The 17503-nt window shown below is 39.3% G+C and overlaps 1 protein-coding gene across 1 annotated transcript in view; it reads right to left on the minus strand.

The window, feature by feature from the left end:
* Nucleotides 1-15323: 15323 nt before the first annotated feature.
* Nucleotides 15324-17503, minus strand: part of CLTRN (collectrin, amino acid transport regulator) — a 38844-nt gene continuing 36664 nt past the window's right edge. The window contains exon 6 of the mRNA XM_002762651.5: nucleotides 15324-16117. Coding sequence (XP_002762697.1) covers nucleotides 15961-16117 — 157 coding nt within the window. The 3' untranslated portion in view covers nucleotides 15324-15960. The remainder of the gene's footprint in view (nucleotides 16118-17503) is intronic.

The raw sequence follows: 17503 nt of genomic DNA on the forward strand, positions 1-17503 counted from the left end.
CCCGTTGAATGAACAGGAAGGAGAAACAGGGTGGGGGGGCAACGGTTCAGGAACTTGGCCAGAGCATTGTATGTCTTCACTAGTTTATGGCAAAGTAGAAACATCTCAGAAGCACGGGTGGTTGAGTTGAGGCAAGGTGCCAATTCAGGAAAGTCAGCTGACTTGACAGATAGTCAAAGTTAAGGGCTTAGACCCAATCCAGGTCAAGGTTGCCACATTGGTGGGCATTTAAGGCATAGAAGACTTATTGTGAAACCAGCTCTTGGCGTCTTAGCTAGGGTGACTGAAGAATTTTATACTTTGGCCAATGCTTCCTAATTGACTCTAACTATTTTAGAATATGCCTTTATTTTATTGACCCCCACCTCAGTCTATGGACTGTGTATAAGAGTCATGTTTTCTGATCCAACTGGAAATGTTCAACAGTAGATTTCTTCTTGAGGTCTAGCAGGTTCATCTTGGAGACCTCATTGTAGGCCTCCCTCCTCATCCTCTAAAGGATGTGTCTGGTCTGAGCCATCAGTGAGGCTTGGTCAAGACTAGTTACAGACTCCAACCTCAACCTTCCTATTCACTCATAGAGTCTCTTCTATCAAGTTGGAAGAAGTGACCTCACAGAGAAAAGAACAATAATCCAATGGAGCCAGTTTTACTAATTCCAGCATTGGTCCAAGGAATGTTGCTCAAGGATATAAAGTCCCAATTTTTCTAAACACTGTTTTTGCCTCCTGCCAATCTGACAACTTGGACTTTTTAAAAATATTATGATTCTCTTTTTTAATCAGTAAAGGAGTAGATCTCAAGCTACACGATCACCTAATTAAAAATGATCCTCCCTATTGCCACTACATACACATATAATGCACTATTTATACAACTTCCATCCTTTATTTTCCTCCATGGCACTTACCACCATCTGCTACACTGCACTGATAACTACATGTTTTACTAATGTATTTCTTATTATCTGTCTCTTCCCACTAAAATATAAGCTCCAAGAGGGCAAGAATCTTTCTCTATTTTGTTCACTGCTATATCTTCAGCTGCTTAGAAAAGTGGCTGGTGCTTAATCGGTACACACCATAAATATTTACTGAATAAAGACATTGTTCAGCAACTCAGTAGTAAGGAGGAGGAAGAGGGAAAGAAGCTCAGTTGTCTACCTTGCGTGTAGCATGATTCATTGTCATATGGCATATTTCATCTGCTTCTTTACCCATCCACAGAATGTGATAGATAGAGATTAGCATCAACTGAAAAAACGGTGGAAAATTTTTCTACAAGATGAGATTTGGAAGCTATGATTCAAGTTACTATGGTAAGAGACATGAGAGAAAAACAGCATGATTATTGTAAGTCAGGCATTGGGCTAAATGCCTTATATGTGCTGTCACTGAATCCACCAAAAGACCCTGTAAAAAGAGTGTTGTTACTGCCAAGCTTAACGGTGAAGAAAATGAAAGGCCAGGTGTGGTGGCTCACTTCTGTAATCCCAGTACATTGGGAGGCTGAGGTGGGTGGATCACCTGAGGTCAGGAGTTCAAGACCAGCCTGCTCAATATGGTGAAACCCTGTCTCTACTAAAAACACAAAAATTAGCCAGGCATGGTGGCGCACACCTCTAGTCCGAGCTACTCAGGAGGCTGAAGCAGGAGAATCGCTTGTACCCGGGAGGCGGAGGTTGCAGTGAGCTGAGAATGTACCACTGCACTGCAGCCTGGGTAACAGAGTGAGACTCCATCTCAAGACAAAATAAAAAGTAGGGGTGGAAATGAAAGCAAAAAAAAAAAGTGGGGGCCTCAATCAAGCTGCTGCTTCTCCCAAGGTCATGCTATTATTTACTAAGTAGCAAAGGCAAATGTTGAACACTGATTAGTCTTTTCCCTGAGCCAGATATCTCAGCCCACAATTAATGTTTTAGGCAACAGGAGAAATGAGGACACTCCAGCACTGTATGAAAAGAACCATCTTTATGTTGCAACTGCCATGATGCCGGAGCTCACTGATGACTGAAAGTGGGTGTCAAGGAATGAGGTAACTGCAATGGAAATCTCTCCAGTTGGTTTCATTAATAATTTTTATTTTAGGCCAGGTGCAGTGGCTCATGCCTGTAATCCTAGCACTTTGGGAGGCCGAGAAGGGCAGATCACCTGAGGTCAGGAGTTCAAGACCAGCCTGACCAACAGGGAGAAATCCTATCTCTACTAAAAATACAAAATTAGCTAAGCATGGTGGTGCACGTCTGTAATCCCAGCTACTCGGGAGGCTGAGGCAGGAGAATCGCTTGAATCTGAGAGGTGGAGGTTGCAGTGAGCCAAGATCACACCATTGCACTCCAGCCTGGGCAACAAGAGTGAAACCGTCTCAAAAAAACTTATTTCATAAAAATGTATTATGAAATTTATTCATCTATTTCTTATTTTAATACCACATCAATTCTTCACTCCTACCCAATGCTGGCCCATCTGTGGCCATAAGCTAGCATTGATTTTCCCATAGCTGTGGTTAGCAGAATCCCTAGATGGCGAGATGGAGGATATTGTTCTAATCGGGATAGCAAAATGGAATATTCCATAAAATAATGGTATTCTAGGATATAAATATAAACTAACATAAAATAAGTATTGTGGATCAAGAGTCAGGAGATGTAAACATTCTTTAAAGTGGGTCAGCAAAACACAGAGCTGGTAATTCTAGCATTGCTAATTTATTCCACAGTCTGGAAGGCTCTGGACTCAAGAGGTTAGAATCCTATCAAGAGTCCATGCCATTCCTTGAGGAGCTGCTATTTCTTAAGTGTGGTCCTAATAACTAGCCATTAACTTCAGCAAAGATGAGATAGCCAAGTAGTCACAGACACATGCAAAGAGGGCAGAATACTGGCTAAACCGAGAAGCTGTTTTGGCAGCCATGTTGGATGCATTTTTTTCCTAAACAATGTATCAAGAGAATTAGGATGAGATGATTATGACTTGGAGTTCTCAGACATGCCACACCTGTTAACAAGTCATCACATTAGTACATCACAAAAATAATATACCTAAAGTCCTGAGACAGAAAAATAATGATTGCAAAGACAGAATGGCATGGCAGAATATATAATTATTCTACAAGGTATAAAATTCTCTTTCCATTTGTGCCCCTCTATGACACCCAATGTCCCAGATAAGAACTTATTAACACCAGTGGTGCATGATTGTAAGCTTCAAGGCTAGGGACTACTTTGGAGAGATCAGATCTCTGGAAAGGTAGAAGGACCAAAGTGAGGTTCAGAGGGAATCTTGCTGGTCTGGTCTATAGTAAGAGAAGGGATCTTAACTGGGGCTTTGAAGTTTTGCTCTAGATTATTCTATAAGACTGGTCCCATGCCCACAGATGCTGATATTTATTTGATTGAAGGACTCCTTTGCTCTCTCTATATACAGAACCTAAGCAAGTGGTTAGTGAGGGAGATGCAGGGGAAGATATGAGAGGTCATAGAACCATCTCATTTCAAAAAATTACAGACATAGGGAATGGGTAAGTTATTTAGCAAATTTTTAGGTGCTTAATATCTGAGCTTCAGAGAGGACCAATCTGGAAGTCAAAAGTTGAAGGGTAAGGGCTTCAATTTCATGCCACATGAATACATGCACTTGAAATTATAAGAACTCTTCTGAGACCTTATAGTCTATCACATTTTAAATAAGAATCCCTTGGCTTTTTATGATGCCATAGAAGTAGTGTCACAATGAATATATGGAAACTGGAAGCTAAGTTGTGTAGGAGCTTCACTCCTGCTTCATTCTTTGCTACCAAAGACCCTCCTAAGATTTATCAACCTGTCTTCAATGCCATCGGGAGTCTTCTTTGGCTGCAAAATATCTTCAGTGCCTAGAAATTACACAGTGCAAATTCTAGAGAAGCCTTGCATCTTTTCTGGGGACAGTCAAAATGTGGCAGGTGTTAATGATATTAATTTGGATTCCATCCAGAAAGGAACTGGAGCCCTGTTGCCTTGAAATTTGGATATTGCCATCATTGCTACAAGATGTTATTTTTATATCTCAGTGATTACCAATGTTTTTCAACATTGGCTGAAAGACAGACAAGGCCTCAGCAACCTCTACAAGGATGAAGTCATGAAGCAATTATAAAAATTGGAAATTTGAGAACGTACCTGAAGGAACTCTCATAGTGAGTGTCTTTCTCTGCTTAGCCTTTTCACTGGATTCGGCAGTTGGTATTGTCCAAAGCTTTTTTTTTTCCTAGTTCAACGTGGGAATAACCCTAAAGTTAGCTGGAGGGCAGGATTAAGTTACAGCTCACTGGGTAGCTTAATTATGTCTGAAATCTCACTCAGAATCTTACCTGAATTTATTTGGTCAAGAAGTCCTTACCCAACTTCCATACAAATTCAATATGAATCTGAAATTCACAGATAGCTTCAATACATTCATAAATTGTTTCTGGAAGACCCAGGATATTTGGGAGCATAGGTCACTATGGATATATTTTTGGTAGTGTGAATTTATGCCTAAAAGTAATACTCTCCTTGGAAAATGAGAAATAATGGCAAAGTGAAAAACTCTTCACATATTTATTACTCAGCTGGGATTTCAACTCTGGCAGTCTTCTAAGGAGAGAGCTGCTAATAATTTTTAAAATTTTCTTAAGTGAGCCCAGACAAAACTGCCAGCCCATAAAATCTGAGCTAAATAATTGGCTGTTGTTTCAAGCCGAGCAGTTTTGAGGTTATTTGTTATGTAGCAAAAAGCTAACTGATGATATCTTAATAACTTGACCAACCGCTTTCCAAATTGTCTATTCAGTAAAAATGCCTTTGAGCTGTAAGTAAGAAAATACTCTGACCCAACTGGCTTAAACAATGAAGAAAACTGATTAACTCGCATTAATAAAAGAGGATGGTACTGGCACATGTATACCTACGTAACAAACCTGCACATTCTGCACATGTATCCCCAAACTTAAAGTAGAAGAAAGAAAGAGAGAGAGAGAGAGAGAGAGAGAGAGAGAGAGAGAGAGAGAGAGAGAGAGAGAGAAAGAAAGAAGAAAGGAAGGAAAGAAGGAAGGAAGGAAGGAAGGAAGGAAGGAAGGAAGGAAGGAAGGAAGGAAGGAAGGAAGGAAGGAAGGAACAGAGCTTAGGAAAGTCAGGACTGACAGACATGAAATCTGAAGTAAAATATAAGGTAATTGTATATCTCAGGTGTCGTCTATAAAATGTGCTATAGACCTATGCAGTAGACATTTAGCTGTCCATATGTACATATATATTCTTCTAGAGTCCCAGCATTAGGTCTACTGAAGAGACAAACTTTGAATTTCTAGCATTGCTGTTTATATTTCACACAGAGATAGGTAATTTTTTTCTCAAAATAAGATACCAGAAACATTCTCTAAATCATTTGCTTATAAAATTGATTAAAAAGTAAAATATGGTTTTGTCCTCTCAAAAAAATAAATGTTAAAAAAAGACCATGGTATATTAAATGGGGTATTAGTTGATTTAATGCCTTTAAGAAATCAAACTCTCAGTTTTCTTCTCTTTCCACTGTGCCACCCTCAGCATGTTGACTTCTGGTTACAAGATGGTTGCATTCATTTCAGACATCACATCTAGAAATGACAACATGGAAAAAGAGAAATCGTTTCTTCCCATAAATTTTTCTCTTTTAAAATGCATTTTAAGAGCAAGGAAAGTTTCCCAGGGGACTGGAATAATTGGCTTAGACTGATCAAGATTTATATCTGATCCATGATAAAAAGTGATAAATACCCAACTAAACTCGGTTCTACCTTAAGAACGTAGAGGGGTTGTCTTTCATACAGGCAACAAAAGTAGTGCTTGTTCTACCCACTGAAGAAGGGGCTTTTAGGGAGACATTTTCTGTAGAGACTTCATTCCAACCACGATGTTCAGGTTCTTAAGAACTTCAAACACAGAAGATAGAACCTGTGAGATCATCTTTATGAATTTTTCCTCAGTCTTTGGGGAAGCTTCCATGTTAGTATCAATATCATGCTGATGTCTCTACCTACTGACTACATATGAAATAACCAGATAAGAAAGGACAAGAGGAGGAGGAAATTCTGAAAGGAGAGATAGTTCCCCAAACCACTATCCAATTTCATACAGGTATATAGAGCGCCCCAAACGGTGTTAACAACTACTTGCCCAATTTATGAGGTGAATGAGAAAATGCAAATCATGTAGAACATGTAATTCATGGCTAATACATCCTTGTGCTATTGAGAAATTTTATTCAGACGGTACAGATACAACATAATGTGAGTAAGCCTTGATTTGAATTATAAGACCTTTTATGATTTCAGAGATAAAAGAGGTCGAAGTGGGCTCAAGGAGACAGGCAGACTTTCTGACAGAGATGAGACTGAATTATACAGACTACTACTACTTCTAGCAATAATGATATCCAAACTTTGTTGAGTGCTTATTATGTGACAAAGTTTGACTGCTTTACATGTGCTCTCTTACTAAAGCCTCACAAAACTCTATGAGGTAAGTAATAGTATCATTCTCATTTTTAGATGAGGAAACTGAGGCACAGAACACAGGTCACAAAGCTGGAAATGAATGGAAATGGGATTTGAACCTTAGAAATCTGGCCTCTACCCAGACTCTTTGTAGTCAGAAGGGGTGTTTTGAGAGAATTCTTATCAGAGGCATGAAAGAGAGGGACAGTTAAGCCATAAGAAAACATAAAAATCTTTGGTTCCATGTGACATCAAACTTGCATGAATTCCAAACATAATTTGGCCTTGCATTTCTTATACTGCATTTTTCTTCTTGATTTTTCACTGAAAGGAGACAACTGGTGCTCTATTCTATCCTGGTAATAAGTTATGTTTTTCTCAGTAGAGTCAGAATGTTTAGGATAGAGAGTAATCAGAGATCACAGACTCACAGATGACAGCCTCAGTTGGTGTGGCAGTAATTTGTTCTCTTCAAAGCTCTGTATCAGCGATATAGAACAGCGGTTCTCAACCAGGGTGACTTGTCTCCCAAGAGACATGTTTCGTTGTCACACTGAAGAGAGGGAACTACTGCACCTGTTTGGTAGAGACCACGGATTCTACTAAACATTATACAGTATGCTCGACAGCCTCCCACAACCAAGAATTACTTGGCCCCAAATGTCAAGTACCAAGATTGAGGAACTCTGATTTACATTATGAACATAGTGTTCTCAGGAACTAACATGTGTGCATGATTCCACCTCCCCACATCTCAGTGGGGCAAGAGGAATAGTAAATCACCTATTCCTAGTAGCAAAGCTGCCAAGGCATTCAAACACAAAATATCGAATCCTTTTGGAGACATAATATGCATTTATAAGCTGTGGTCTCAATAACAAGTAGAAGAAATCAGAAATAGGCCGGTCATGGTGGCTCACTCCTATAATCCCAGCACTTTGGGAGGCCAAGGTGGGCAGATTACTTGCGGTCAGGAGTTCAAGACCATCCTGACCAACATGGCAAAATCCTATCTCTACTACAAATATGAAAATGAGCCAGGCATGGTGGTGGGTGCCTGTAATCCCAGCTACTTAGGAGGCCGAGGCATGAGAATCACTTGAACCTGGAAGGCGGAGGTTGCAGTGAGCTGGGATTGCACCACTGCACTCCGTCCAGCCTGAGCAACAGAGTGAAACTAGGAAGGAAGGAAGGAAGGAAGGGAGGGAGGGAGGGAGGGAGGGAGGGAGGAAGGAAGGAAGGAAGGAAGGAAGGAAGGAAGGAAGGAAGGAAGGAAGGAAGGAAGGAAGGAAAATATCAATCCAGATAATGAGCCCTGGCTAGAACAACACAGTGGGGATAACTAAAACTTCAATTATTTACTATGTGCAGGGAACAACTGTACCTTACCTCACTGAGTGCTCACAATCACATTAGAGGAAGTTGTTCTTTTTTAAATCCTCAGCAAGGTTAGTAACAATCTCTGTGTCATCCAGTAAGAGAACCGGGATTTAATCTGTCAGTGTATTTTCAATTGCAACCCCTGCCTCTTTCTATGGGATGTGGTAAAGGTTCAGAAGAACTAGTAAGGTTGTTAAAGAAAAAAATAATTATCATTTTTAAAAATAGATTAATTTGTTGGCCACACAAATGTCTTCTTTTGAGAAGTATCTGTTCATAACCACCATGGCATGTATACTTATGTAACAAACCTGCACGTTCTGCACATGTGCCCTAGAACTTAAAGTATAATTTTTTTAAAAAAAGAACTCACTTGAATAACAATAAAAAAGAAATAGATGCTGCTTAAAATAACTATTCCCTGCCAAAGCAAATTATAATTGACAATTATTTGAAGAGATTTTACACATATAAGTAAAGTAAAATCTAAGTACAAAAAATAGATGCAAATGACAGAGTACTTTTGCCTTGAAATTTGTTGACCTCAATACATAGGAGATATTTTTGCCCAGATAGCTATTTCTTGCAAGAAAAGAACAGGAGGAAATGTACTGAAAGAACACAGTGAAAACTCATGTTTAGTCTTCAGGGAGAGTTACTCAGTTTGATACATTGATGCAGACTATTGAAGGTGGTTGTGTAATCTGGGTCTCTGGAGGGTTTATAGAATAGACGCTCTGCAGAGGAGGGTTTGAGTGTGGCCCTGACCAAGGACAAGGACATGGGCTGCCAGGGCTCCACTCAGCCGCTTCTCTGGGAACAATCCCTCACCATAGCCTAGTGTGGCCTCTTCCCCCTGCCTCTCCACCATACCCACTCCCACTCTGTGAGGACCTCAGTTCAATAGGCAGTCTAGCCCACCTTGCATTCCACCTCTAACTATCTGGCCTGGTGGGTCCTCTCTCTTTTCATTCCCAACTCTCCGAGGACTCCATCTCTCCAAGCCCTTTATAATGTTAATTTTGAATTGTTAGATCAAATTGGTAGATATATGGTTGTTCATTGTACTATTCATCTAACTTCTCATTATGTATTTCAACGTTAATAATGAAAAATAGTAGAGGGTTCACAGGGGTTGGGAAAATATTGTGTGGGGCCTGGTTACCCTTTGGAGACTTTGGCTTTTACCCTGGGAGAGGTGAGGAGTCATGGAGAAGTTTGAGTAAAGGAATGATAGGGTCTGGTTTTCTGTTTTAACATGATATGTCAGGGCTTTCTCTACTTAAACCTGGATCAATACTGGGAGGATGAGTGTTGCAGTTCTGGACACAGTCTTGCCAGACTCTGAAATATGCCCTGCATTAATCACAAGAAAAGCAGAAACAGCCGGGCACAATGGCTCACGCCTGTAATCCCAGTACTTTGAGAGGCCAAGGCAGGTGGATCGCCTGAGGTCAGGAGTTCAAAACCAACCTGGCCAACATGGTAAAACCCCGTCTCTACTAAAAATACAAAAATTAGCCGGGCATAGTGGCATATGCCTGTAATCCCAGCTACTTGGGAGGCTGAGGCAGGAGAATCACTTGAACCCAGGAGGCGGAGGCTGCAGTGAGCGGAGATCACGCCATTGCATTCCAGCCTGCGCAACCAGAGCAAAACTCTAACTCAAATTAAAAACAAAACAATCCAGAAAAGCGTAAACGACATATGGCTTAAATCAAGGTATAGCAGAGGAAGAGCCAAAAAGCAGTTGACCAGAGTGCTACATAAATGCTAAAGCACAATTGTAATCCTCATTTTAAAATGTCTAGTTGTGAAATACACCCAAATTGTCTAAGATTCTGATTTCTCTCTATGCCACTGCCCATGGTTCTGTTTGGTTTGGATAAAGACTCACTCTGGTGACCGCACTGCACATTATTCAGTCATGAGTTTGCAGACATTTCAATCCCGGTTCTTACTCTACATTGAGTATTATCATACAGTTGGCATGGTGAAGATGACATTTTCAAGTTATTCCAGGAAGAGGAGTTGATGACTGCTCTAGTCCATTTGCATTTCTATAAAGGATTACCTGAGGCTGGGTAATTTCTAAAGAAAAGAGGTTTTGTTGGCTCATGGCTCTGTAGACTGTGCAAGCATGGCAACAGCATCTGCTTCTGGCCAGGATCTCAGGAAGTGAAAGCTTTTTGGATCCCGACCCAAATGGTGAAAGGGGAAGGGTGAGCATGAGTGTCACATGGGAAGAGAGGGAGCAAGAAAGAGGAGGAGGAGAGATGCCAGGCTCTTTTTAATAATAGATCTTGCATGAACTCATTACCGTGCGGGAAGGCACCAAGCCATTCATGAGGGATCTGACCCTGTGACCAAAACACCTCCTACTAGGCCCCACCTCCAACGTCGAGGATCATATTTCAACATGAGATTTGGAAGGGTCAAGCATCCAAACCACGTAAATGACAAAGTATTTTTTAAATAGGCATAAGGAAAAAATAGAACAATAATAATTTAAAATAGATACAAAAACAATCAATCAATCACCATGAATCCTATAACACAACCTATGAACATTTTTAAATGCTGTATGATTTCAGGCAAGATATTTAAATTCACTTAGCCTCTGTTTTTTCTTTTGTTGAATACAATTAGTAGTACTTGTCTTATCCCTTTGGATGGATATCATACCTCTTTGGAGCTCCATCCAAAAAGATAAGGCAATATTACGAATTGTAGTGAGAGTTAAATGAAATAATGAAAAACAGTAAGAATTAATGAATAAAATGAGACCTGTCAGTATAATTTTTACATAATTAATACAGTGATATTGAAACTACTCGAGTCCACAAAATAAAGGAAAAAAATATCTATTTAGAAAAAATATATTTTACTTCATATATAAATATTCATATCCTCAATGACTAAACCTTGGAAGCTAGATAACCCATTGATCTGGAAAGACACATAGATCTGGCAGGAAGACGGTAGAGGAGAGTACATAGATATATAAGGTATCTATTTGAATTCTCAGCACAAAGATAAAATGAACTATGAAACTATGAGAAAAACTGCCATGTACATTGATATCTAACTCCCACAATATGCTCAACTTCCCACCTGTTTCCCCACAAAAGGACTCTAGCATAATGCTTGGGGAGGTTTTGTAAATTGTGTTTTGTTTGCTGATCTATTGAAATGTGCTGTGTCAAAGCAATGTGTTCAAAACTGTAACCTGAGGCTTTCTGCAATCATTGCACTACTAAAATGAACCTTGGTATTCCCCCTTTATAGCTGTGCAGATGAAAATCTAGCAAGCAAACATAATGTGTGATGAGAATTTAATATAAGCCTCGGTCACTCTTGCAACGATGGCAGAGATATTAACATTAGCAAACCTTTACCACTTTTGAGCAAGCAGATTTCAGTTCTTACATCATTGGTTTAAATTTTCTTTAGCTCTAAAAAGAGCACATCATGTCACCTGGAATTGTCCCAAATGAAAGCCGGAAGCTTACTATAGCAAGAAATTGTTCCACTGCTGGCTTATGACTCTGTCCTCTCAAGGACTTTTGAGTTCTTGCTTGTAGGAGCCCCAAGCAATGAAGAAATAGAACACGTGATTCATCCCCCATATACCTGGCAAATAAGTCAGAGGCACACATCTTCAATGTAAGAGAGTCTAAGTAGCATTAGAATTTGACCAATGCACAAAGTTTTACCATACTGACTAGTTAATTTAACAAACTAACTTGTCCATCCACCAGATAAACTCTTTAAACTAAATTGATTGGGAAGCCAGTGGATTCAATAAATGTCAACTGGTGCAATGATAGTCATGGTCAGAAAAAAAGTAATTATTTTAAATCATGGTCATCGTTACCTGATTGGATGGAAGTTAATACTGGTGTAATTCGCTTTTCAGTCTCCCTCGCACATGCGCCCTCCCTCCTTCCCTCTCTCTCTCTCTCTCTCTCTCTCTGCAGTTTGTTCTTTTCTTTCAATTGGTTTTCAGACACTTCTGTCCTTCCAGTTTCATCCAGTAGTTTTTGCTAGGAACTTGGAAACTGGAATGACAGCTATATTTCCACTTCCTTTAAAACATTTTGTTTCCAGTACATATCACCTCACAATGTGTTCCCTCATGGCACATTACAGGATCATTAAATTAGAAGTGAGAGGTGTGGTTGATGATTGACTGCTCTCTAATTACCCAGAGTGTTTGTCAAAGGCAGTAGGCAGGAGATATAAGCTCTATTTTGCTGTTGCATTGATTGTCAAGGTTACAGAACATCTCCACTAACATAGAAAACTTTCCCAACAAGGATGTTTAGTGGAACAGACCTTCCCCCGTGGAATAAATTCCCTCCCCATCAGAAGAAACAGTGAAGAAAGTGGTCTTATATCAAAATGTGTTTGTCCCATCCCTTCAAAATAAGAAACATCAAGAATCAGTGTTTCTCGACCTTCTTTTCATTATTGTAGCCGTTTAGACCTTTTTCATAATAGCTAGCCCATGAAACTATAATACCTTAGATATACTGTTTATCTGTTTATGTACTGTGATCCTTTGGAGGGCTACCAATATGATCTAGACCTGTGTCCTCATCAAATGTCATGTTGAATTGTAGTCTCCAGTGTTGGAGGTAGAGCCTGGTAGGAGGTGGATGGAACATAGGGGTGGAATCTCACGAATAATTTAGCACCATCCTCTTGGTCCTGTTCTCATGATAGTGGGTGAGTTCTCATGAGATCTGGTTGTTTAAAAGTGTGCAGCACCTCCCCCTTGGTTTCTCTTTCTCCTTCTCCTGCCATGTGAGACACCTGGCCCCCTTTGCCTTGCACCATGATTGGAAGTTTCCTGAGGCCTCCCCAGAAGCAGAAGTAGCTATGCTTTCTTTACAGCCTGCAGAACTGTGAGCCAATTAAACCTCTTTTCTTTACAAAGTACCCAGTCCCAGGTATTTCTCTATAATAGTGTGAGGATGGACTAATACAACTACAAACCACTATATAACATCTCAAGTTTTTTCTCACCACCAAGAACAATTTGCACCGTGCTGAGAGTGCATACCTTGAATTATGCTTCCTAGCACAGGCTGATTGAACTCAGGAGACGTTTCACCTGTGAAAGACTTCTATATGCGAAGCCACACTATTCTCCTGAAGTATACAACTCAAAAGAGCATAAGATAGAAAATGATTATTTAGTAAGTCACATATTGTCAACCAACAGGTCAAATCTCATTCATTTTCTAAAAATAAGGAAGCCTACTATAATATTAAGTAGCATATGCTTCCCAAGTCAAAATGGTCTTCAACTCAAAAATATCCTACCCACATATTGAAACTCCTCCACTTACAAAGAGCGGCAGGCTTTGCTCCCAGGAGGGATGAAACTATGAGCTTGCAACAGCTACCACTTCGTGAGCTTGTTTATTAGCACACATTTATAGTCTGTGTAGCTCTGACTACACAGACTTTCAGCTTTTCAAGAGCATGGATTGTGTTTCGTTTTGCTCCATGTTGTAGGATAAAGGAAAGAAAGAAGTGAGAAAATAAGGAAACGGAGATAAGGCACTATGCTAAGTGACTTGTACACTACCTCTAAGAATATTTTGTTTAGTGAGAAGATACAAACATATAAACAAGTAAATAAAATGAAGTGTTACAATCATTATGAATAAAAATGTATGGACATAATCAAATTACGAAGCAATAGTTAATTCTATCTGGTTGGAGGTCAAGGGCAAAGTGAAGTGGGTTACAAAAATGTTTATGGAGACAAGACTGCATTAGGACTTTTGTGAGTCCTAAAACACTCTTGCCTTTGTGGTCCCCTTCCTCCATAGAAAACATGTTTAAAAATAATAATTATAGTACAATGAGATGAGTATAATTATCTGGGTGTTGTAGAAGCACATAGTCTGGATGTTTGGCAAAAACTTCCTGAGATCAAAATGTTCACATGACAAAGACCCTAAGAACAAGGTACAAGAGTGACTGAGAGGTAGGGTAGAGAAAACAGACTGTTCAAAATCTGGGAAGTGAGAGATCTATGTATGACTGGATGGAAAAGAGAGAGAACTTGTGAAAGATGAAGTTAGGGAGGGAGGTGGAGGTGGAGAGGCATCAAACTTCAGCAGGCCCTGTGTTAAGGGGTCTAGCTTCAGCCTAAGGATAATGAGAAGCCATTTAAAAATGTCTACGTCAGGAACTAACAGGACCAGGTTTACATCTGCCTAATTCTACCCTATTTGTTACCTGTTGCTGCCACAAACTTAACAGCTAAAAAAAAAATATGCATTTATCATCTCACAGTGTCCATGGTCAAGAGTCTGCGCACAGCCTAACTGTTTCTTCTGCTCAGGCTGCAAAGTATAGATCAGATTGCATTCTCATCTGGAGATTTGAGTGGGGAAAAATCTGCTTTCAAGCTTACTCCAGTTGTTGTCAGAATTCATTTCCTTGTCAGACTGAGGATCCCAGCTTCCTGATGGCTGTTGGCTGGAGACTGTCCTTGGTGCCTAGAGGTCACCAGCAATTCCTAGAGCAATCCTGCCTAACCTGTGGCCTGCAGGCCACTTGCAGCCCGGGACAGCTTTGAATGTGGCCCAACACAGATTTGTAAACACTTTCGGCAATTTTTTTTTTTTTTAGCTCATCAGCTATTGCTAGTGTTAGCATATTTTATGTACGAGCCAAGACAATTCTTCCAGTTTGGCCCAGGGAAGCCAAAAGATTGGACACCCCTGTCCTAGAGACTGACCACAGTTTCTTTCACATGGAGTTTCCCAACATGGCCACTTATTGAATCAAGCCAGCACAGAGTCTCAAAAACAAATCTGCTAGCAAGACAGACTCAGATGTAATATAAAGTAATTGCAGGAGTGTGACATCTCATCACTTTTATTGTATTCCATTCATTAAAAGCAAGCCACAGGTACCATACTTACTGAAGAGGAGGGGATTACATGAAGGTGTGAACACCAGGACATGGGAATGATGGTGGCCACCTTAACGTCTGTCCATCACACATTTCCTTCCTGACTACTTAAAGGTGTATCTCCTAAGAGCATGTCCCAATAAACCTGCTGTATGCAGCTACCTATCTTAGAGTTTGTATGCAAGGAGGCACACTGGAGGCAGGGAAGTGAGTTAGAGACTACTGCTGTAATCTTAACTATGGGTGATAGCAGTGGGAAATTGAGTAGCAAATTTTATTTTCATTAATAAATGTATAATCATCATTCCTAGAATTTAGAATTATTCATGCCCTATCTGGAAAACAAATCAACCTAAAAACTACAAGGAGTCTTCAAACAAGGATACACAGAACAAAAATAATTCATTTCTAGGGCTGTAAGCAGATTATAGATAACTAATAAAACAAGACTATGTTCCACAGTGTGAAAATAAATTTCAGACCACAATCAGTCACACAATCAAAAAGACATGATTATTATTTTATTAAGTTAGCACAGATTGGACTTTTACAAATTATAGAAATGGTCAACAAATAGAATTGTCCTATTAGGGGCTGATATTCAGAAAATATATAAGCAATTGTTGGTGTGATAACAGGATAAAATTCTACCCTGTATACCAATACTTCCATTTTATCCATCCGTTTATAATAATTACTTCTCACTTTTGCTTACTTAGTCATATACAGAGTGATATATGTGATCATCAAAAAGGATCCATTTTCAGTGATTTCTCCATCATATTACATGTATTCTCCACTGGAAAATATATTTTTCCTTAGGTCTTTGAAGTGTGACTATATATATATAGGCCTGATCTTATTTCTGAAAATGCTTAAATCAATAACTACAAATACCACATGACCACATTTATTACACTATATTGTCAGGAAATATTTTAGAATTTTGAGTCATCAATAGCTTATGATTTCAATCGTCTTGGTGGGTATGATTCATTGCTTTTCACTTTCAAGCACATTCAAAATTTATTACAAAAGAAGAATGGTGAAACAAAATATATGATCTGCTCTTGGTATTTCAGGACGGTCAGCAGTCACACAGAAACAAATGTTTTAATTTCTTGAGGAAGCAGAACAATAGCCCTTCAGAGAGGGGTGAGCCTCTCATCCTCTGTCATGAAGGCATCATTAATATGCCCTCCCTTCGTGTCCAGGGGATCACAGGGGATGCCATTTTCAATTGTGATCATGTTTTCACACTTATCTTCAGCGTCATCCACTTCAGATGGTTCTTTGTTCTTTCTAAAAGCACATAAAAAAGAGTGATTGGCATCCAGAAGGACCATAAGCATGGCTGCATATGGCCTTCTGTATGAACATGGAGAACAGGAAGGGGACTAGGAAGCTTAGAACAATGAAATAATTAATGATATTGTGTAATTTTCAAACAAATTTCAAAGACCATAAAGAGTTGGTAAGGTGAAAAGATACTACCAAGATAAGAAGTCTGTATAGATGATATGTAATAGTGATCAAAACAAGTGGTCTTATTTAGAATACTAAAATTGATATAGATGAATATGTATATGAATGAATATCAGTATATACACACACACAAATTGCATAAAATAACGTGAAGAAAGTGTATGGTAAATTGGCAAGTTTAAAATCCAGCTCTAGGAGAATAACTTAAAAAACAAATGAATTGTTAAAAGTAATAAATTCCTCTCATGGGATTGGACAAATTAATGTTCTAGAAATGTTGAATGAAAATCAAATAGAAATGAGCTACCAGAAAGCAAATTAACATTACTTTGTAGAAAGTAAGTGCTATAAACCTCAGATATTGCTGCTTGGCTCTACTCATTACAAAATAATTGTGTTCATTTGCAAGTCACGATTTTGGAACTCAGAACATATTTTTCCTAATTACAACTCATAGTTACAATTCCAGGTAATTCCACAAATTCCATATGACAGGATAAATTTTTTAATTTCTCACAGTTTCACTCTTTGTAGACCTTGCTGACCCCAACCCAAGTAGTAGGCAGATCTGCAATACTTCTTTGGAGTGTGGAAAACTGTAGACTCAAATTCAAAAGTTTTTCCTGTGTTTTGCAAAAGACTAAGAAAGACAATGAGACAATTCTGCTTAATATCATGCAGTAAAACAAAAAAAAGAGGTGGGTGCCTCTGGCAACCAGAAGAAGCAGGGGTTTCCCTAAGGCTTATCACAGGTTGGATGTTGGAGCACCACTCCATGGTGGCACCACGGAGGCATGATGATAGGCATGAGGCTCCTGGATTTGCAAAGAATTCTCTTGTCCCAGGAATGTGTGGAAATGCCAAAATAGCAGACATGAAGAGATCATCTGGCTGAAATGCTGGGCACTGTAGTGGTGACCAGGGTAGAGTCCCACCACTATGAGAATCCCTCAGGACCTTGGTGAGTCTTTGACAGGTGAGGAGATGGTGAAGTTGCCCCAGTGATGATGGAGGTGGAATTTCCTATTAGTCCTGCGTTAGAATGTTCTTTAAAGAATATGGTGGAAGAAAATGGAGAAAAGAGAAAGCTCTTTTTTATAGAAGAATGCCAATGAATACAGAGAGAGTAATAGGAACAGAAAATCACCACTATAATAATAATTGATTCTGATGAGGATTATCAATGGATATTAAACCAGTGAA

Source organism: Callithrix jacchus, chromosome X, assembly GCF_049354715.1.
Source record: "Callithrix jacchus isolate 240 chromosome X, calJac240_pri, whole genome shotgun sequence".
NCBI lineage: Eukaryota > Metazoa > Chordata > Mammalia > Primates > Cebidae > Callithrix > Callithrix jacchus.